The following is a 23,402-nucleotide window of genomic DNA, read 5'->3' as shown; positions in this document are numbered from 1 at the left end:
ACCTTCTCTTCATGTTCTGCTAATTCAATCAGACAGGTTTTCTCCCCCAATTTGTATGCATTTTTAATTTTAACATCTATCTTCAAATTGTGTTTAATGAAGTTGCCCATTCCCTCTTTTAAGACGCTTTGATCGTATGTTTCAATTGCTAGTCCACTCATGACTACATTGTTCTTTCTTGTTTGTTTTTCCATGAATTCAATAGTTTCCTTAACTCCTTTTTGATTTCCATATTTTCTTTCTTCAGGTCTTTATTTTCTTCTCTTAAAGTCTGGTTATCAGCAATTAGTCTTTCTATTGCTTCATTACTTCTGTTTTGGTTTCTCCTTATTTCTTTGATGTCACTTGCCAGAATGTTCATCATCTCTATTAATTTATCCAGTTTTGTCTCATCATGGTTATCTATTGTTTTGGATGAAGTCTTGGAGAGTTTTCGACTCTTCGTTGACCTTTCTTCTTCGTTATCTGAACCCTCATCTCTTGTCCTCCTTTTTGTGCCATCATCCGTTGTTCCGTCACTGTCCAGACATTTTTTATTTTCCAGGTATCTGTCCATTTTCGGCGCCAAGCACTGCTTTCCACCTCAACAGTGCAGAGAAAACAATGCCTACCGTTTCACTGTGATACTTTATTGTTTTTATTCTGTATTCAGAAATTCTTGTCAGTTTGGCAACGTCGCTTTAAAATCGGACAAGATTTAGATGTAATTACCGGTTCAATTGTTAATACTTCACTAATTATCAGTTAACCTTGTTTATTTGTTTTTAACTCACTCAAATGTTTTTTAATGTTTTACGGCCAATCCTTATCACTGTCATTAACATATTATAATTATACACTTTGTCTAATTTCACTAAATTATTTCTCGTTGTAACTCTCGAATTTACGGGATAATCACGGACGAAAAATAACAAAGTATTTTACCATACACTACCACCGGTTTTTGGTTCATAACGAATTTATTATGTTATTTTTAACTGTAACTGTATTTTAGTTCAAACGCTTCATGGCCGTTTTTGGTTTATAACGAATTTGTTAGGTTATTTTTAACCGTAACTGTTGTTTTCGTTTCCGTTAGCTAGTAAATGTTTCTTGTATTATATTAGCAGTGTTTGCAGTTTAGTTTACAGAAAGAGAATAAGAAAGGAAAAAGGTATTACTGGAAAAAAGGTATATTTACCAGACGAGATTAAATTTTTAAAATAAAACTTATTTGAATTTTGTTTATTTATGCTTTTTTTATAATTCTACGTCCCTGATATGTTTTTGCTTTTAATTATGCATAAATATTAAATTTTCTAAAGTAAAATTACTTAAAACGTATATAAATTTACTAAATTATAAATCCAAAAAAAATGTTGTAACCCCTTACGCTGCGCCGCTGGAGGGTGATCTGTGATATTAAGATTGTCAATTACCCACACGGCTTTTCAAAAGCCCTGTACATTGTGAAGTGACCTATTTAGTGTGTGGTCTGTCCTTTGTGTTTATATTTTAAGGTTTACAGATATGGATAGAACACACAGACAATATATTAGTTTTTGCTTTTATTTATTAACGATCAACCTTCGTATAGAAAACACAAAATACACAGCTTCATCCAATATCGTAATTTTCATTGTAAAAAACCCGAAACTCTCTGAGATTAATTATTAGTAACATCGTATTATATGTTTGGATATCCAACGTACTGTATGTTATTATCTGGCGCCCGCCTAGTGGCTTTTATTTGAAAATTACGGGTTAAATCGAGTTTTGCTGTGTTTCGGTAGTTTTAACGAAAAATCGCCTAAGGCCGCGTTCAGAGTGGACGAGCAAAGAGCAAAGAGCAAAAAGTGCACGTTCAGGCCGCGTTCAGAGTGGACGAGCAAAGAGCAACGAGCAAAGAGCAAAAAGTGCACGTTCAGAGTGGACGAGCAAAGAGCAAAGAAGTGCTAATAGCGGGTAGTTACGCTAGACGAGAGTTTAGTTCTTTTCCACTCGGCAGTGTGGATAGGAGCGGTAGGATATTTGCTCTTTACTCTCACAGTAGTCCATGTAGTGAGACCGCTCCCGTCTGAAAAAATTTCCGATTCGGTCTCTTTGTGGATTCCTATTTAAAAATATTTTAAAATTTCCTTTAAACAAATCTGAAGGGTGCCGGGCGGAATTTTTGGGCAGAAATTGTTTAAACAATTTTTTTTTAACAAATACAAAAGATCACGTTTTTTGCTCTGGAACATATATTTTTAAGTTTTGTGGGTCATCTAAACAACAAAGGTATCTTGTAAATGTTCTCAAAAATTGATAGTTTTCGAGTTATAGGCAATTTAAAATCTGAAAAATGCGAAAATACCCATTTTCTAGGCCTAAATACTCATATTTAAATTAGTATTTTTGAGGTTGCCAGATACTTAAATTGAAGTTTAAACATTGAGCCTCAAGACTCTGAAGAGTGATCGCGTCTAACCTTAATTTATACCGTTGTTTTTTAATTGTTAAATATGCGTGTTTATTCGATTTTTTGCCGGTGTGGCGCGCTCTATTTCAAAAATCTCCTATTTTTCTCCGAAAATTATTTTTTCTAGATTTTTTGGGATTTTCTAAATAAAATAAGTTTCTTGACATTTTTCTCAAAAGTTAACAGTTTTAAAGTTATAAGCGATTTAAAATCCAAAAATGAGTTTTTTTGTCATTTTTTGGATTTTAAATCGCTTATAACTTTAAAACTATTAACTTTTGAGAAAAATGTCAAAAACTTATTCTATTTAGAATATTCCAAAAAATCTAGAAAAAATAATTGTCGGAGGAAATAGGAGATTTTTGAAATAGAGCGCGCCGCACCGGCAAAAAATCTGATAAACACGCATATTTAACAATTAAAAAACAACGGTATAAATTAAGGTTAGACGCGATCACTCTTCAGAATCGAAGCTGAATGTTTAATCATCAATTTAAGTATCTGGTAACCTCAAAAATACTAATTGAAATATGAATTTTTAAGCCTCGAAAATGCGTATTTTCGCATTTTTCAGATTTTAAATCGCCTATAACTCGAACACTATTAATTTTTGGGAAAAATTACAAGATACCTTTTTTGTTTAGAATAACCCAAAAAACCTAAAAATATATAATAATAAAAATGGTATACATTTTTATTTTATAGTCGTATTACTCCGTAGAGTAAGTGCACACCTACATTGGATCCGATTTTCTCCGATCAGATCAGATCAGATTAGAAGAAGAAGAAGATCAGATCAGATTAGATCCGATCCGATTCGACAGGCGGTGCCTACATAGGGCTTTTCATTCACAGTCATTTGTTTCGAGCTTCTGTCATGTGTCACATAATATTAATTTATCTACGTCATACGTTATTGGTATATAAACAATACAAACCAAAGACGTATGGCGTAGATATGTCAATATTATGTGACACATGACAGAAGCTCGAAACAAATGACAGTCGATGAAAAGCCCTATTGGATCCGTCTTTCTCCGATCAGATCAGATCCGATCAGACCGGTTTTCCGGCGAGGGTGCCTACATTGGTTCAGTAATCTTCCGACCACCGACCACCGACAATAAGTTTCGATGAAGATGTGTTGAGATGATGACATTGAATATATTTAAACATGTTAAGGGTCGTTTAAACACAGCGATAAATCAAACAACTTATCAAGGTCAATCGAGTTGTTGCAACTTATCATTGTGTGTAAACGGTGCATCGCACAACTTATCAAAGTTGGAGTTGGGTTGAAGGAGGTATCGCATTGAATCGCAGCGTCTAAACAGTGTTTCAACTTGTCATCACAACTAGTTGCTGTGACTTATCGTTGTGTTTAAACGACGCTTTAGCTTGCAACCCCCAACTTGCAACAAACTTGCAACCAGTTTGCAACCAACTTGCAACCAGTTTGCAACCAACTTGCAACCAGTTTGCAACCAGTTTGCAACCAACTTGCAACCAACTTGCAACCAATTTGCAACCAATTTGCAACAAACTTGCAACCAACTTGCAACTCAACTTGCAACCAATCGGAATGAAACCAAACACTTCTCGATGAGAATAGGAGAAGCTACTCCCGACGTCGGCCGATATCGGATCTGATCTGATCTGATCGGATCGGAGAAAAACGGATCCAATGTAGGCACTCCCATTTAATACTATGGGTTTATTTTTTATTTCGACGTCGGCCGACGTCGGATCTGATCTGATCTGATCGGATCGGAGAAAACGGATCCAATGTAGGCACCCCCATTTAATACTATGTGTTTATTTTCTATTCCGACGTCGGCCGACGTCGGATCTGATCTGATCGGAGAAAATCGGATCAAATGTAGGTGCGGCCTAACTAGGTGCATTTTTCCGTTGGAACTTTACCAGCTGCAGACGGGGGATGTGAATTGCATAGTGTAGAATTCCTTCCCTCTCGTCTTCACTGCAGCATCCATTTGACTTGCAAATTGGTCTTGGAGGTGTCACCAGGAAAGTGTACCAATAAGTTTTCAATTTAAAAATCTTTTAGTAATATTTTTAATATTTTCAATATTAATAATTTACTATTAGGATTGAAAACTACTTCGTCTAAAAATATATGTTCCGGAGCAAAAAACGTGATCTTTTATTTATTATTTATGAAACAGTTCGTGAAGTATGCTTTTTGCGAACGCACGCGATATTTAGAGCACGAGCGACAGCGGAGCGAGTGCTATACATAGCGTAAGTTCGCAAAAAGTACTTCATGCACAGTTTCATACAATATTTTATCTACTCTACCATAAACAAATAAAAAAAACTGTAACTCTTCGTCACTGGAATTCATTTCTATTCTACAATTTTTAGAACTTTGACATTTAAAAATTCTAACTTCTTTCAAACCACAAAACTGTAAAAACTTTTGTCGTAATTTATTGCTCATTATGTCATCACCATGACAACGCCAAAGTTAAGGATATTTGATTATATGAAAGTGTGTTAAAAACAGTGCGAAAAAGTAAGTCCCATTTAAAATACATTGTTACTTCACGCTCACTTTAAACACTTCACGCACTGCTATCTATAATGACAGTTTTCACAAACTAAAAACTTACACGTAACATAACATAGAGTAGATAAAATTGTTTAAACAATTTCTGCCCAAAAATTCCGCCCGGTGCTCTTCAGATTTGTTTAAAGGGGACATTTTTGAATAGGAATTGACAAAGAAACCGAATCAAAAAATTTTTCAGACGGGAGCGGTCTCACTACATTGACCAAAGAAATCAAACTTGTTTGGTTTCGCCGCTTTGCTCTTTGCTAGCACTCTGTGCACCTCCGTTTGCCAGTATGAGTTTGATTTCTCCGCTTTGCTCTTTGCTCTTTGCTCTTTGCTCGTCCACTCTGAACGTACGCTCAGAGTGGACGAGCAAAGAGCAAAGAAGTGCTAATAGCGGGTAGTTACGCTAGACGAGAGTTTAGTTCTTTTCCACTCGGCAGTGTGGATAGGAGCGGTAGGATATTTGCTCTTTACTCTCACAGTAGTCCATGTAGTGAGACCGCTCCCGTCTGAAAAAATTTCCGATTCGGTGTCTTTGTGGATTCCTATTTAAAAATATTTTAAAATTTCCTTTAAACAAATCTGAAGGGTGCCGGGCGGAATTTTTGGGCAGAAATTGTTTAAACAATTTTTTTTAAACAAATACAAAAGATCACGTTTTTTGCTCTGGAACATATATTTTTAAGTTTTGTGGGTCATCTAAACAACAAAGGTATCTTGTAAATGTTCTCAAAAATTTATAGTTTTCGAGTTATAGGCAATTTAAAATCTGAAAAATGCGAAAATACCCATTTTCGAGGCCTAAATACTCATATTTAAATTAGTATTTTTGAGGTTGTCAGATACTTAAATTGAAGTTTAAACATTGAGACTCAAGACTCTGAAGAGTGATCGCGTCTAACCTTAATTTATACCGTTGTTTTTTAATTGTTAAATATGCGTGTTTATTCGATTTTTTGCCGGTGTGGCGCGCTCTATTTCAAAAATCTCCTATTTTCCTCCGAAAATTATTTTTTCTAGATTTTTTGGGATTTTCTAAATAAAATAAGTTTCTTGTCATTTTTCTCAAAAGTTAACAGTTTTAAAGTTATAAGCGATTTAAAGTCCAAAAATGAGTTTTTTTGTCATTTTTTGGATTTTAAATCGCTTATAACTTTAAAACTATTAACTTTTGAGAAAAATGTCAAGAAACTTATTCTATTTAGAATATCCCAAAAAATCTAGAAAAAATTATTTTCGGAGGAAATAGGAGATTTTTGAAATAGAGCGCGCCGCACCGGCAAAAAAATCTGATAAACACGCATATTTAACAATTAAAAAACAACGGTATAAATTAAGGTTACTCTTCAGAATCGAAGCTGAATGTTTAATCATCAATTTAAGTATCTGGTAACCTCAAAAATACTAATTGAAATATGAATTTTTAAGCCTCGAAAATGCGTATTTTCGCATATTTCAGATTTTAAATCGTCTATAACTCGAACACTATTAATTTTTGGGAAAAATTACAAGATACCTTTTTTGTTTAGAATAACCCAAAAAAACTAAAAATATATAATAATAAAAATGGTATACATTTTTATTTTATAGTCGTATTACTCCGTAGAGTAAGTCCACACCTACATTGCCTACATTGGATCCGATTTTCTCCGATCAGATCAGATCAGATCCGATCCGATCCGACAGGCGGTGCCTATATAGGGCTTTTCATTCACAGTCATTTGTTTCGAGCTTCTGTCATGTGTCACATAATATTAATTTATCTACGTCATACGTTATTGGTATATAAACAATACAAACCAAAGACGTATGGCGTAGATATATCAATATTATGTGACACATGACAGAAGCTCGAAACAAATGACAGTCGATGAAAAGCCCTATTGGATCCGTCTTTCTCCGATCAGATCAGATCCGATCAGACCGGTTTTCCGGCGAGGGTGCCTACATTGGTTCAGTAATCTTCCGACCACCGACCACCGACAATAAGTTCCGATGAAGATGTGTTGAGATGATGACATTGAATATATTTAATCATGTTAGCTCGCAACCCCCAACTTGCAACAAACTTGCAACCAGTTTGCAACCAACTTGCAACCAGTTTGCAACCAGTTTGCAACCAGTTTGCAACCAACTTGCAACCATTTTGCAACCAACTTGCAACCAACTTGCAACTAAAATTGCAACTCAACTTGCAACCAATCGGAATGAAACCAAACACTTCTCGATGAGAATAGGAGAAGCTACTCCCGACGTCGGCCGATATCGGATCTGATCTGATCTGATCTGATCGGATCGGAGAAAAACGGATCCAATGTAGGCACTCCCATTTAATACTATGGGTTTATTTTTTATTTCGACGTCGGCCGACGTCGGATCTGATCTGATCTGATCGGATCGGAGAAAACGAATCCAATGTAGGCACCCCCATTTAATACTATGGGTTTATTTTCTATTCCGACGTCGGCCGACGTCGGATCTGATCTGATCGGAGAAAATCGGATCAAATGTAGGTGCGGCCTAACTAGGTGCATTTTTCCGTTGGAACTTTACCAGCTGCAGACGGGGGATGTGAATTGCATAGTGTAGAATTCCTTCGCTCTCGTCTTCACTGCAGCATCCATTTGACTTGCAAATTGGTCTTGGAGGTGTCACCAGGAAAGTGTACCAATAAGTTTTCAATTTAAAAATCTTTTAGTAATATTTTTAATATTTTCAATATTAATAATTTACTATTAGGATTGAAAACTACTTCGTCTAAAAATATATGTTCCGGAGCAAAAAACGTGATCTTTTGTATTTGTTTAAAAATAGGTATTTATGAAACAGTTCGTGAAGTATGCTTTTTGCGAACGCACGCGATATTTAGAGCACGAGCGACAGCGGAGCGAGTGCTATACATCGCGTAAGTTCTCAAAAAGTACTTCATGCACAGTTTCATACAATATTTTATCTACTCTACCATAAACAAATAAAAAAACTGTAACTCTTCGTCACTGGAATTCATTTCTATTCTACAATTTTTAGAACTTTGACATTTAAAAATTCTAACTTCTTTCAAACCACAAAACTGTAAAAACTTTTGTCGTAATTTATTGCTCATTATGTCATCACCATGACAACGCCAAAGTTAAGGATATTTGATTATATGAAAGTGTGTTAAAAACAGTGCGAAAAAGTAAGTCCCATTTAAAATACATTGTTTCTTCACGCTCACTTTAAACACTTCACGCACTGCTATCTATAATGACAGTTTTCACAAACTAAAAACTTACACGTAACATAACATAGAGTAGATAAAATTGTTTAAACAATTTCTGCCCAAAAATTCCGCCCGGTGCTCTTCAGATTTGTTTAAAGGGGACATTTTTGAATAGGAATTGACAAAGAAACCGAATCAAAAAATTTTTCAGACGGGAGCGGTCTCACTACATGGACCAAAGAAATCAAACTTGTTTGGTTTCGCCGCTTTGCTCTTTGCTAGCACTCTGTGCACCTCCGTTTGCCAGTATGAGTTTGATTTCTCCGCTTTGCTCTTTGCTCTTTGCTCTTTGCTCGTCCACTCTGAACGTACGCTAGCGGAGAAATCAAACTCATACTGGCAAACGGAGGTGCACAGAGTGCTAGCAAAGAGCAAAGCGGCGAAACCAAACAAGTTTGATTTCTTTGGTCAATGTAGTGAGACCGCTCCCGTCTGAAAAATTTTTTGATTCGGTTTCTTTGTCAATTCCTATTCAAAAATGTCCCCTTTAAACAAATCTGAAGAGCACCGGGCGGAATTTTTGGGCAGAAATTGTTTAAACAATTTTATCTACTCTATGTTATGTTACGTGTAAGTTTTTAGTTTGTGAAAACTGTCATTATAGATAGCAGTGCGTGAAGTGTTTAAAGTGAGCGTGAAGTAACAATGTATTTTAAATGGGACTTACTTTTTCGCACTGTTTTTAACACACTTTCATATAATCAAATATCCTTAACTTTGGCGTTGTCATGGTGATGACATAATGAGCAATAAATTACGACAAAAGTTTTTACAGTTTTGTGGTTTGAAAGAAGTTAGAATTTTTAAATGTCAAAGTTCTAAAAATTGTAGAATAGAAATGAATTCCAGTGACGAAGAGTTACAGTTTTTTTTATTTGTTTATGGTAGAGTAGATAAAATATTGTATGAAACTGTGCATGAAGTACTTTTTGCGAACTTACGCTATGTATAGCACTCGCTCCGCTGTCGCTCGTGCTCTAAATATCGCGTGCGTTCGCAAAAAGCATACTTCACGAACTGTTTCATAAATACCTATTTTTAAACAAATACAAAAGATCACGTTTTTTGCTCCGGAACATATATTTTTAGACGAAGTAGTTTTCAATCCTAATAGTAAATTATTAATATTGAAAATATTAAAAATATTACTAAAAGATTTTTAAATTGAAAACTTATTGGTACACTTTCCTGGTGACACCTCCAAGACCAATTTGCAAGTCAAATGGATGCTGCAGTGAAGACGAGAGGGAAGGAATTCTACACTATGCAATTCACATCCCCCGTCTGCAGCTGGTAAAGTTCCAACGGAAAAATGCACCTAGTTAGGCCGCACCTACATTTGATCCGATTTTCTCCGATCAGATCAGATCCGACGTCGGCCGACGTCGGAATAGAAAATAAACACATAGTATTAAATGGGGGTGCCTACATTGGATCCGTTTTCTCCGATCCGATCAGATCAGATCCGACGTCGGCCGACGTCGAAATAAAAAATAAACCCATAGTATTAAATGGGAGTGCCTACATTGGATCCGTTTTTCTCCGATCCGATCAGATCAGATCAGATCCGATATCGGCCGACGTCGGGAGTAGCTTCTCCTATTCTCATCGAGAAGTGTTTGGTTTCATTCCGATTGGTTGCAAGTTGAGTTGCAAGTTGGTTGCAAATTGGTTGCAAGTTGGTTGCAAGTTGGTTGCAAACTGGTTGCAAGTTGGTTGCAAACTGGTTGCAAACTGGTTGCAAACTGGTTGCAAGTTGGTTGCAAACTGGTTGCAAGTTTGTTGCAAGTTGGGGGTTGCAAGTAACATGTTTAAATATATTCAATGTCATCATCTCAACACATCTTCATCGAAACTTATTGTCGGTGGTCGGTGGTCGGAAGATTACTGAACCAATGTAGGCACCCTCACCGGAAAACCGGTCTGATCGGATCTGATCTGATCGGAGAAAGACGGATCCAATAGGGCTTTTCATCGACTGTCATTTGTTTCGAGCTTCTGTCATGTGTCACATAATATTGACATATCTACGCCATACGTCTTTGGTTTGTATTGTTTATATACCAATAACGTATGACGTAGATAAATTAATATTATGTGACACATGACAGAAGCTCGAAACAAATGACTGTGAATGAAAAGCCCTATGTAGGCACCGCCTGTCGAATCGGATCGGATCTAATCTGATCTGATCTTCTTCTTCTTCTAATCTGATCTGATCTGATCGGAGAAAATCGGATCCAATGTAGGTGTGCACTTACTCTACGGAGTAATACGACTATAAAATAAAAATGTATACCATTTTTATTATTATATATTTTTAGGTTTTTTGGGTTATTCTAAACAAAAAAGGTATCTTGTAATTTTTCCCAAAAATTAATAGTGTTCGAGTTATAGGCGATTTAAAATCTGAAAAATGCGAAAATACGCATTTTCGAGGCTTAAAAATTCATATTTCAATTAGTATTTTTGAGGTTACCAGATACTTAAATTGATGATTAAACATTCAGCTTCGATTCTGAAGAGTGATCGCGTCTAACCTTAATTTATACCGTTGTTTTTTAATTGTTAAATATGCGTGTTTATCAGATTTTTTGCCGGTGCGGCGCGCTCTATTTCAAAAATCTCCTATTTCCTCCGAAAATTATTTTTTCTAGATTTTTTGGAATATTCTAAATAGAATAAGTTTTTGACATTTTTCTCAAAAGTTAATAGTTTTAAAGTTATAAGCGATTTAAAATCCAAAAAATGACAAAAAAACTCATTTTTGGATTTTAAATCGCTTATAACTTTAAAACTGTTAACTTTTGAGAAAAATGTCAAGAAACTTATTTTATTTAGAAAATCCCAAAAAATCTAGAAAAAATAATTTTCGGAGAAAAATAGGAGATTTTTGAAATAGAGCGCGCCACACCGGCAAAAAATCGAATAAACACGCATATTTAACAATTAAAACACAACGGTATAAATTAAGGTTAGACGCGATCACTCTTCAGAGTCTTGAGGCTCAATGTTTAAACTTCAATTTAAGTATCTGGCAACCTCAAAAATACTAATTTAAATATGAGTATTTAGGCCTAGAAAATGGGTATTTTCGCATTTTTCAGATTTTAAATTGCCTATAACTCGAAAACTATCAATTTTTGAGAACATTTACAAGATACCTTTGTTGTTTAGATGACCCACAAAACTTAAAAATATATGTTCCAGAGCAAAAAACGTGATCTTTTGTATTTGTTAAAAAAAAATTGTTTAAACAATTTCTGCCCAAAAATTCCGCCCGGCACCCTTCAGATTTGTTTAAAGGAAATTTTAAAATATTTTTAAATAGGAATCCACAAAGAGACCGAATCGGAAATTTTTTCAGACGGGAGCGGTCTCACTACATGGACTACTGTGAGTAAAGAGCAAATATCCTACCGCTCCTATCCACACTGCCGAGTGGAAAAGAACTAAACTCTCGTCTAGCGTAACTACCCGCTATTAGCACTTCTTTGCTCTTTGCTCGTCCACTCTGAACGTGCACTTTTTGCTCTTTGCTCTTTGCTCGTTGCTCTTTGCTCTTTGCTCGTCCACTCTGAACGCGGCCTTAGAAAAAGTGTGCTTCAGCAATAATAATTTTTCAATTATTTAGTTTTGGATCCTCTTTCGCCCGGTGTTTACGTGAAAAGTGAGTTTCAGTAGTTTAATCGGAACATTTTCACTGGTATAAGATCGGTAACTCAAGGATAAAAATAATTAAGTGCTTCGCTAATAACATTTCATATTGGACATTCGCTTCGGTATAAATAATTATTGGACATATTGTTCAAAGTGCTTCGTTAGATCGGACACTTTGGCTTTGGACACTTTTCTAGTTAATTTATTAGACTGCTTCGGTATTACTTACTGGACCTTACGTGTGAAAACCTTCTGTTTTGTCGAACTCGGAAGTGACTTAGTGCTAACCTGTTCCATGGTTCCAAGGATCATACCGTATGGTGTGCAGAAAGGTTCTGGAGGTATTTTATCCAAACTTGGACACAGCTATTTACTGGCAAGTACTTTCCAATTTTTGCATGCAAAATCATTTGTACAAATTGTTGAAAACAGAAACCTTGAACATTTGATTGCGACACATCATTCCGAGTCAGATTCTGAATTTTTCGAATACATCCGTGGTAGTAGGGGAGGAAAGTATCCTAAATTTGCAGTTACTCGTTATGGGGACCTATTGGGTTGTGAAGAGTTGGTCCTAAAACCAAAAAAAGTTAAATTAAGTTTTCCATTTCCAACAATCGTTTTTTCCGATTATAGCGCCATCTATCACTAATTCGAAAAAATGTCTCGAATAAAAGTTACTTATTTTTACGTAAGGAATCCAAATCTGCAATAAAAAATGAGGGCACTTATTTAATATTTTAAAGTAACTCCCACCCCACCTCCGTGGGGGGTCGTGTTTGGTGTCATCCGATAGATTTTTCAAAAATATTGAATACGTGTATTTTTCAGTTTTTCGATCTGATGTCCATTTTGCGAAATATCGCGGAGTTCGTATTTAAAATTTTAAATTTAACCCCCACCCTCTTCGTGGGGGTCGTGTTTGGTATAATTCGATAGATTTTTGAGAAATATTGAACAGGCATTTTTTAGTTTTTCGATCTAACGTTGATTTCGCGAAATATTCGCTTTTTTTGTGAAACTTTGTGACTCGCCCATTTTCTTACTCAAATCATCAGATTTTTGAAAGATGCACTGTTTTGCATGTACTTACCTTATCTTAATCTGACGATTTCGAATTTTTCTAAGGATAGATTTCTTTTCGGACCCCCCTTAACGAACTCCCCTATATTAAGAGCCAATATATGGTAGAGGTACATTTACAGGGTTACAAGGTTTCTCCCCATGTGATAATCTGACGCGCTCGAGTAACTGCAAAAATTCCCGCTTGGGCTCCCCTACCATGGATATAAACATTATGAGACATGAGTCCAAACATGGTGTTGACCAATGAACAGTTCCAAGAGCTTTTGTCGAGATTGTCGCTATAAAGTGCTCCCGTTTCGCCGTCGTTCCAAAGTCTGTCCAAACCTGTCGAAATGCTTTTCGCGTTAATGGACACAAGGACACCGACGGAAATGCCCTTATTAGCTCGCTCCGTAGAAATATATGTATAAAGGTTGTGCATTAGTGTCAGACGATAATGCGTTTCGGGGAATCGCGATGCTTTTCGATTATTTCGCCGCAAAGTGGTATCAAGGTGTTAAAGATACCATTTCGACATGGGAGGAACTTGTTCGTCTATTAAGAATTACGTTCAGTCCGAAAAAACCGGCATATCGTGTGTACCGCGAACTATTTGCCGAGGAGCAAGACGGATAAACGACAGTGGACGTCCTCGTTTACCGATGTAGGGCTGTTCTCGCACAATTAGAATCAGGCAGTCTTACAGAAGTGAAAGTGCGAAAGTGCTTTGGCCGCGCCGGTAGTAATAGTGCCGAAAAAAGATGAAACGAGACTTTGCGCAGATCATCAACGTTTAAACGTTGTGACTAGTGACTCGTATCCGTTACCGCGTATGGACGATTTGATACAAGCCACGAATCGAACATTTTATATGTCTACCATAGACTTTCGATCGGAGTATCAACAAGTGAACGTCGTGGAAGTTGATCCGGATAAACTGATGTAATATCGGAATGGTTACTTCCGAGAAACATGAAGGAAGCCCGTCAATTCAAAGAAAGAGACTTAGTATGGACCAAAACGACCGTTCCCAGTAACAGGTCGAAAGGACAGAACTAAGTTGTACTCGAAGAGAAATGGACCCTATACGATCAAGCGAGTGGTATCGCCTGTGAGTTATGAGCTTTGTGGAGTGAACACGCCTACTGCCCTTGGTGTGTTCCACATATCCGCCCTTACTCATGCTCACCTTAATGACGTTGAAGCTCCAACGCCTGTAGTGCTAAGACGAAGACGAGGACGCCCCAGGAAGAAAATCACATCTTCTGCTGGTCCCTCCTCTAACGAGTTCGAGGCCAGGGAAGAGACTGTAACAGACCAACCCAGCGCCGCTGGAGGGTGATCTGTGATATTAAGATTGTCAACTACCTACACATGAAACTGTACATTGTGAAGTGACTTATTTAGTGTGTGTGGTCTAACCGTTTTGTTTGTATTTTAAGGTTTGCAGATGTGAATAGAACACACAGAAAATATATTAGTTTTTGCTTTTATTTAGTTAACGATCAACCTTTGTATGGAAAACACAAAATACACAGCTCCATTCAATATCGTCTTTTTCAATGTAAAAAACCCTAAACCCTCTGAGATTAATTATTAGTAACATTGTATTATATGTTTGGGTATCCAACGTATATTATGTTGTTATTTTGTTAATACGCCCCTTTCATAAAAAAATACACTTATTACGTCCAATAAAATCAGATTTTTTATATTAATTTATATGCATAATCGAATTATGAAATAAAAAAATAGATTATTTTTTACAGTAACCTCGAAATTAGTGTGTGCATTAAGTGGACAGTTTCAGAGTGGATTCACGTTTTTTTATCTGATAATGTTGGTTGAGTGCTTGAGTTACTTGGCGTGAATTCCTTGATCTGTATTTTTCCCTGTGGTTACATTGAGTAGTTAAGTTACAGCGACTAACAATTTACTTTCCTCCTGAAAATCCTCCATACAGTTAAAACGAGACGGCGAGAGGTGTAACCTCACCCAAGTCAACCAAATAAGGCACTACCCAAATCCGGAAGACCTTAAGAAGTGCAATTAATTTGTTTACTAAGAAAACGTTTGGGGTTTACGTGTGTATGTTATAACTGAAGGATTATTGTAGTTTGAAACAATCTGATAACTTTCGCAATAAACAGTTTATCCAGAAAGTTAAAGCTAAGAAATATTATTATACAATCTTGTTCTGTAAAAAAAGAAGACATAATTTGTAATCTTATTGTAGAGAATCGATGGGTGCTCATACCGAAGGCCAACAACCACCTATGATGTCTTTTAAGGCTTTTTTAGCTACTCAAGATGATAACATTTCTGATAGCGAGGCTATAGAAAAGTACAATGATTATAAACTAGAATTTCAACGTCAGCAGCTTAACGAATTTTTTGTGGCTCATAAAGATGATGAGTGGTAAGTTTTTTTTATTATGAACGCATTTAGTTTAATGAAATATGTTAACAATGTTTTAATCAAGTGAGTTGTGGTGCAATATTTTTTCATCTTCGTAATAATTTTTTTTATACTTGTTTGTTTAAGTTTCAAAGAACAAAATGTGTTTGTTTTCTTAAAAAATATGCAATATACAGAGCGCTGGAATAAGTGTTACCCCCCCCCCTTATTAACTTATTTATTTTTAGCACATAAGCAAAACGCTCGGACAGGTCGATTTTTAAAATAATCATAGTATATTACAGCATCAACGTTTCGAACTTTACGGGTTCCCTCTGCAGGCGACAGGCACAACATTGATTTTTTTAATGGGAAAGTACATCATGTGACCCCTCATTTAAAAGCTTTTGAAATACTGGTTACAAAAATGTATAATGCTTTAATCCTGTGTGAGAGCGTAGGCGCAAAATTTCGGTCGAATTCTTTCTAAATACAATCATTTTTTTCGAATCCTGAAAAACTAATAAATATTTTTGACAAATTTAAACGCAGAATGAAATATTACAGTTGATGGTCGAAAGTCCCTGAGAACTCCTATAATGTTTATTTTAATAAGTCACAGGAGTGAAAAAAAGAGAAAATTTAGTCTGATTTTTAATTTCAAATACATCATTCAAAAGAAACTTTTTGTTAATTCTAAGGGACTGTCAGCCCTCGGCAATAATACAATATTTCATTCTGCGTTTAAATTTTTCAAAAATACTTATTAGTTTTCTCAGGATTCGAAAAAAATGAATGCGTTTAAAAAGAGTTCGACCGAAATTTTGCGCCTACGCTCTCAAAAAGGATTAAAGTATTATGCGTTTTTGTAATCAGTATTTCAAAAGCTTTTAAATGAGGTGTCACATAATGTACTCTCCCATTTAAAAAAATCAAAGTTATGCCTGTCACTTGAAGAGGCATCGCGTAAAGTTCGAAACATTGATGCTATAATATACTATGATTATTTTAAAAATCGACCTGTCCGAGCGTTTTGCTTATGTGCTAAAAATAAATAAGTTAATAAGGGGGCGTAACACTTATTCCAGCGCACTGTATAAAAGAATTTAATAAAGTCATAGTCCATTCACTCACGGTAAAATATTGCAAAACCTCCAAATTTTAAAGAACAGCTTGGATTGACAAAAAAATTTGCCATGCACATAGCTAAGATGTCAAAGAAAAAAAGTGATGAAAAAAAATACATTCAAAATATGTCTGGATTGGGATAAGCAACTTAAGACTAAGTCTAAGCAACTTTTGTTCTGTAAAGTTTTTTCACAAGTCAATACTTTTCGAGTTATTTGCGAGCGAATATGTTAATTTTCAACAAAAAAAAAAACACGTTCTTAGAAGGCTTTTAGCAAACAACTGAAAAAGTCACTTTTCGGGGGAAAACTCATTACAACTTTTTTAAAGTGTTAAAAAAAGTTTTATTTTTTTTTTTAAGTTTCTAACATTAAAAGTAAGTAAGTTATGCTCAAAATTATGTAAAATCACCCCCTTATTAGCATCTCAAATAAAATTAATCATTACCGCTTCACGAGTTACTTTACTTATGTACTGTTTATATGATCTGTAAGTTTCATCGGTTCAAAGTTGTTATTTTTGAAAACGTAGTTAGAAGGGTTTGAACGAGTCACTAATCACGAGTGTATGCAAATTTTGGACAATTTTTGTCTTACAAGAAAACAAAAAATCCAAAATATTCAGAAAAACAAAACTTGCATTTTTTTTACTCCTTGAGATTGTTTATTACTAACAGTTCAGGGAAATAAGTAAAAAAATAATCTGTTGGTGACACAACTCCCTCCAGGCCGAAAACAAATTTTTTGATATTCTCGGGTAATTAGCAAAATACAAGGAAAAGTTATTTACCCGCAATTTTCTTGCTTGAATCGAATCTTATGATTGTATATATTAATAATATAGGTATGCAAAGTCCGCAGATAGTGTGCTACTTTTTTTACAAACAAAATGGCGCCCGAAAATCGTGTTTTTTTTTTCAATTCTTGCTCTATAACTCGCAAAGATTTTAACTTTAAACCAAAAACACCCAAATAAAAATTCACCGTAATTCACCTCGAACAATTTTTTTAGATAATTTGGGTCATTTTGAGCAAAAAAGGTCTCTTGTCATTTTTCTCTAAAATTTATTGTTGTCGAGTTATACGAGATTTAAAATTTGAAAATGCGAAAATGGCCATTTTCAAGGCTTAATAACTCGATTAAAAATTATTATTATGAAAGTCAGAAAGTGACTAAATCAAAGTTTAAAACCCCTCCTTCAAGATCCTGAAGAAATTTTTGTCATTATTTTATTACAAAGCTGTTATTTTTAATTATTAACAATTAGCGCTATATAACAATAATTTTTAATCGAGTTATAAGCCTTGTACGAAGTGAAAAAATTGATTTTTTGAATTTGTTCCGGCACCCTGTGGATTTGTTATAAGGACCTCTTTTTGAGTAAGTTTGTGCAAAAAAAAACGAATCGGAATAATTTACCTAACGAGGGCGACGATACAGCTTGAACTATAGCGCTAATTGTTAATGATTAAAAATACCAGCTTTGTAATAAAACTTTGACAAAAATTTCTTCCGGATCTGGAAGTAGGGATTTTAAACTTTGATTTGATCACTTTCTGACTTTCATAATGTAATTTTTAATCGAGTTATTAAGCCTTGAAAATGGCTATTTTTGCATTTTTAAAATTTGAAATCGCTTATAACTTATCAACAATCAATTTTAGAGAAAAATGATAAGAGACCTTTTTTGCTCAAAACTACCTAAATTATCTAAAAAAAGTTGTTCGAAATAAAAAAAAATGTGAATTTGTTTAAAAAAAATTGTTTAAACAATTTTTCGACCACGGCACCGCCTGGCACCCTGTGGATTTGTTATAAGGACCTCTTTTTGAGTAAGTTTGTGCATAAAAATCGAATCGGAATAATTTCGCTAACGGGGGCGACGATACAGCCCCGTCTAATCGTTTTAAATTCATTTATCGTTCATTAATGTGAAAGTGATTTAGAATGTAAAAATAAAACCTAATAATAGTTTAATTGCTTGTACAAATCAACAAAACAGTGTTATTTCGTTGACTTATAGACCAGAAACTAAGAACTATTTTGCGACATGAATCTACGAGACCAAGTAACATAAGAAATTGTCGTAAAATGGAAAATCACATGCAGCACACGATCTACCAAAACGTTCCAGGTGCCAACACTCCATTGATCTACAGTCAAATACCAGGGCAAATGCCATGCTTCTCTCAAGGTATGTTAGCATCAAACACAGCCTATCCCGCAATCCCACTACAATTATCCCAACCTTTAAATAATTATCGACATCAACCTAACCCAATTATAGTTCCTGAATCAATACAACACAGCACTCCAAAAGATCAAGAAGTATGGGAGACAGTACAGTACAAAAAGCGTCAACGAAATAATGAAAGTCCTGACAATCGAAGTAAAAAGCAGGCAATGCTAACAGACTACTGGCTAACAAAATCAGCTGCGACAGAAAACAGATAATCAGATCTGGACAAAGAGCCGGAAGAAGAGGCTAACAAAGAGCCTGAAGAAGAGGCTAACAAACAGCCGGGAGAAGAGGCTAATAGCGGAACAACTAACAGAGAATCAAGGAGGCCTCCTCCCATATTCATTCAACATGTAACATTTATCAAACCTCTGCAAGATTTACTAGACAAAACAGCATCCAAACAGTACAGCTTAAAAAGCCTGAATAACAATTAAGTTAAAGTACAGCTAGACACAGCAGAACAGTACAAAGAAACTGTTAAAGCATTAACCGAAAAAAAAAACGCAGTTCCACACTTATCAGCTAAAACAAAGCAGAGGATTCCGAGTCGTGGTTAGAAACCTGCACCTTTCGACTGATCTGGAAGACATAAAAACGGTATTCACAGAGCTCGTTTACTCAGTCATAAATATCTCGAACTTGAAACAAATTAAACAATAAAGAGGTGTACCAAATAACTAAAATACTTAACACCGTAGTTAAAGTAGAACCTCCTCATCCGAAAAGAGAGATACTACATAGAAACCCCCGTTGTGTCAAATGTACAGGCGCTCACTCAACCAAAGAAGGAAAATAAGAAATAGTGAAGTCCAATGCGTAAACTGCCAAGAAAATCACCCTGCAAACTATAGAGGTTGTTCAGTTTACAAAGAATACAAAAAAGTAAATTTCCACCACTACGCGCAAAAGCACCAGAGACCAACAAACGATATAATTCAGCAAAATTCTCAACAAACACTCAGCTATGCTCAAGTTGCAGGAGCAACAAATTCCAATACTCAACAATTTAACCCACCTCAACAACAATAAGGTTTACCACCTATGTCATTTCAACCAACAAACAACTTTTCAGAACAGATCGTTTCAAAACTAATGGAGAGAATGGACAAAATGTTCGACATCCTAATGACGCTGGTCACAAAGTTTAGCCTTCAACACTGAACTAAAAATAGGTACATGCAGCTCCAATGGTTTGACTAATCATAGTCTGGAAGTCCAAAGCCTTTATTTCAGAACAATATCTTGACGTTATGTTAATATCTGAGGCACATATGGCAGACAAAAGCTACTTCAATATACCCAAATTCTCAACATATATAACTCAACACCCTCTAGGAAAAGCCCATGGAGGCACTGCTATAATTATATAAAAAAACAGCATTAGACACCATGAAATAATCAAGCATAGTAAACTTACAAGCCACGTCTATCTCAATAACTGATTGGAGTAGCCAGCTTATACTATCTGCAGTTTACTCTCCACCAAATAAAATTATTAAAGAAGAACATTTCACAACATACTTTAACAAGCTCGGAAATCGCTTCATAGCTGCTGGTGACTATAATGGGGATCAAGACTCATAACCTCTCGAGGTAGAGAATTATTAAAAAGTGTCTAAAACAGTAATCTACTAACAGCGTCCACCGTTCAACCAACGTACTGGCCAACCGACACACGAAAAGTGCCTGATCTCATCGACTTCTGTATTGTCAAAGGTATCTCTCTAAACTACTCGAAAGTTCAACCTTTGTTCAATCTCTCATCTGATCACTCTCCCTTTATTATTACCCTAAGTACACAGGTGCACCACATCACAAAACCACTAGTTTTATCTAACAGCCGGGCAAACTGGAATACCTTCAGGGATATAATAAAAAATACTATAAATTTAAATCTATCACTAAAGATATAGAAGAAGCAGTCAAACATCTAACTGTAAAAATTCAACAAGCCGCATGGGAAGCCTCACCTGATATATCATATGCTAAGAGACCGGGCTCATACCCGCTCTATATAAAACCATGATATACGAGAAAAGACAATTTAGAAAAAGATGACAGACCACCCGTGCTGCAGAAGACAAAACCAAATACAACAGAGTAACCCGTCAATTAAAGAAGGTCCTACAGGATCACAAAGAACAAGAAATAAATTATTTTCTAGAGAATCTGTCTCGAAGTGACGAAGAGATGGCTAACACATTCGCTGAACATCTTCAGTCAGTTTTCCAATAGCACAAGAGAGAGGTTCCAGAGAACGAAGAGAAAGGCTATAGCGGGATAAAATGGTCAAAATTGCACCAGGCTTCATCCAATTTTAGGTTTAGCCATTCGAAAGTATATACTTGAAAACTCACTCAGACAAATTTTCAAGTCCCTAGGTGCTTCTGGGGGTTCGCTATGGAAAAAAACGTGTTTTTTTGAAAAAAAAAATTTCAGGCGCTGTATTGTTACAAAAAAAAATCTAAAAAAGTTCATGAAGGCGTATCTTAATAATATTCCTGATTTTTTTCAGATTTTTATCTTGAAAATTGAGTCCAGGAAACTTTTTTAAATTTTCAGGGATTTTTTAGGTTATGTTGGAAATTTTTCGTTAACTTTAAAATAATGTTTTTTTGTGCATTTTTTCCGTTCTTTCGAATGGCATAGGCATAATTATCATTTTTAACGTGGAAAATACCTAAAAATCGAAAAGGCTGTTTTTTGTCATTTTTCTGAAGTTTTCGACTTATAACCTCAACAACATACAGCTAAATTAATGATGATTTATATTTTTATATGTATTCTTACCTTTACAATCAAAATCAGCCATTAAAACTTTTTTTTTTCTACAGCATGTACAAAAACCCCGTTTTTCGGCGTTTTTACTAAATAACATTAAGTCAATAACATCATCAATGTCAAGAAATAATTTTTTAACGTTTATAAAATTAAAATTTTGTTTTGATCGATAGAATGTAATAAAATTAACACTTAAAAAATAATTTGTCTGCATGATTATTTGAATTTCATGGGAGCCTATGGCTGGGTACCCTTAGTGGGACGATATTATTATATTTTAATAATACCGTCCCACTAAGGGTACCCAGCCATAGGTTTATCAAAAAAATCAATAAATTAATTTTTTTAACGTTATGAAATAAAATTTTTGTAGTGATCGATAAAAAATGTTAACCCTTTTAGAAAAATGCTCGTTGCGGTTATAATTTTTAAAAACGTGCTTTTTTTTAATTGCCCTTTTGCCAGATTCTAGTAAGAGCCTAAGAAGGTATCCATTGAAATCTGGCAGGCAGCGGTGGAAAAAAATATTTTTTTGACATCTAATGTCACGGAGCAAGACACCCTGGCGTCCTCTGGCCGAGTATGACACTAGGCCAGAAGACACCAGGGTAGTGCCGGATTAACCGTATTCCGGCTAAAACCTTAACCACCTCTCCGAAATAGTGGTAAAAGAAACCAAAATCCATACACCGTCCTTGGTTTAATTTCCTCTTCTGTCCTCCTGTTCCTTCTTCTTCATCACCCCCGAGATCAGACAGTGCACCTCTCTCCATTCTCTCTCTCCTCTTAACATCACATTTACTATATTTCTTTCATCCAGCCTGAAACCCATCTGCCTCTCGAAGTCTCCCCTCTCATTTGCCCACCTCTGACAGTTAAAGAGGTGGGCGAGAGCATCCGGCACCCCACAAACAACACAGTTCGCCGAATCAGATTTACCTATCCTATTTGTGTAGGTGCTAAAGCTACCATGCCCGGTCCGAAACTGCGTCAGGAAGAAGTTTAGTTTCCTGAACTTACATTCCCACCACGGCCTCAGATCGGGAATAAGCTCCTTCGTCCACCTTGCCTTTCCGCTATCACTCGCCCATTCTCTCTGCCACTCCTCTACCTCAATAAGACGATCGGTATCACCGCTACAATAACATAAAGAGCCTCGTTTGAGGCCGTCCTATAGGCACTAGATACCCTGAGGAGCATTCGCCTTTGCAAAGTCATTAACAGCTTGGCGTACTTCGCTGTATTCAGCACGCTGCACCACACGGGAGCAGCGTATGTCACCACCGACTGGAAAACTCCATTTAAAACCCTTCTTTTGGTACTACCTGGGCCTCCAATGTTCGGCATTAGCCGTACCAATACCTCCCGACTTCGGTTCGCCTTCTCCGCCGTCTTTTGGATATGTACTCCGAATCTCAGTCCTTCCGACAGCCAGACTCCGTGGTACTTAACCGATTTAACCGGTACAACTTCCACCCCTTCCACTATAAAGCGAAGAGATAATTTATCTCGGCTCCCTTTGAGAACTACCACCTCAGTTTTCTGAGGTGCTAGTTGTAGATCGTTCTCTCTGATCCACCTACTAATACGACGCAGGGCTGTGTTAGCCGCATTAACCATGTCCGTTTTCTGGCTCGCCTTCGCAACGAGTGCGAGATCATCGGCATAAGCTACAAGAGTGCAACACCTCGGCATCTGTAACCTCAGCACCCCATCGTACAGGACATTCCAGAGGGTGGGACCCAGTACCGAACCCTGCGGAACACCCTGCGACAACTTGATGCTGCTATCCTTTTCCGTTATGAACCTGCCAGTAAAGTACCTATCAACCACGTTGACCAGGTACTC

The 23,402-nt window shown here is 36.0% G+C and overlaps 1 protein-coding gene across 1 annotated transcript in view; it reads left to right on the top strand.

The window, feature by feature from the left end:
• The window catches only part of LOC114341913 (serrate RNA effector molecule homolog), a gene marked incomplete in the record, with an annotated part of 379,087 nt that overhangs the window by 108,907 nt on the left and 246,778 nt on the right, over positions 1-23,402 (top strand). The window contains 1 exon segment of the mRNA XM_050652039.1: positions 15,242-15,424. Within this exon segment, the coding sequence (XP_050507996.1) occupies positions 15,242-15,424 (183 nt within the window).

Source organism: Diabrotica virgifera, chromosome 5, assembly GCF_917563875.1.
Source record: "Diabrotica virgifera virgifera chromosome 5, PGI_DIABVI_V3a".
NCBI classification, from domain to species: Eukaryota; Metazoa; Arthropoda; class Insecta; order Coleoptera; family Chrysomelidae; genus Diabrotica; species Diabrotica virgifera.
The sequence above is the reverse complement of the archived record's forward strand: the minus strand, read 5'-3'. Positions and strand labels throughout refer to the sequence as shown.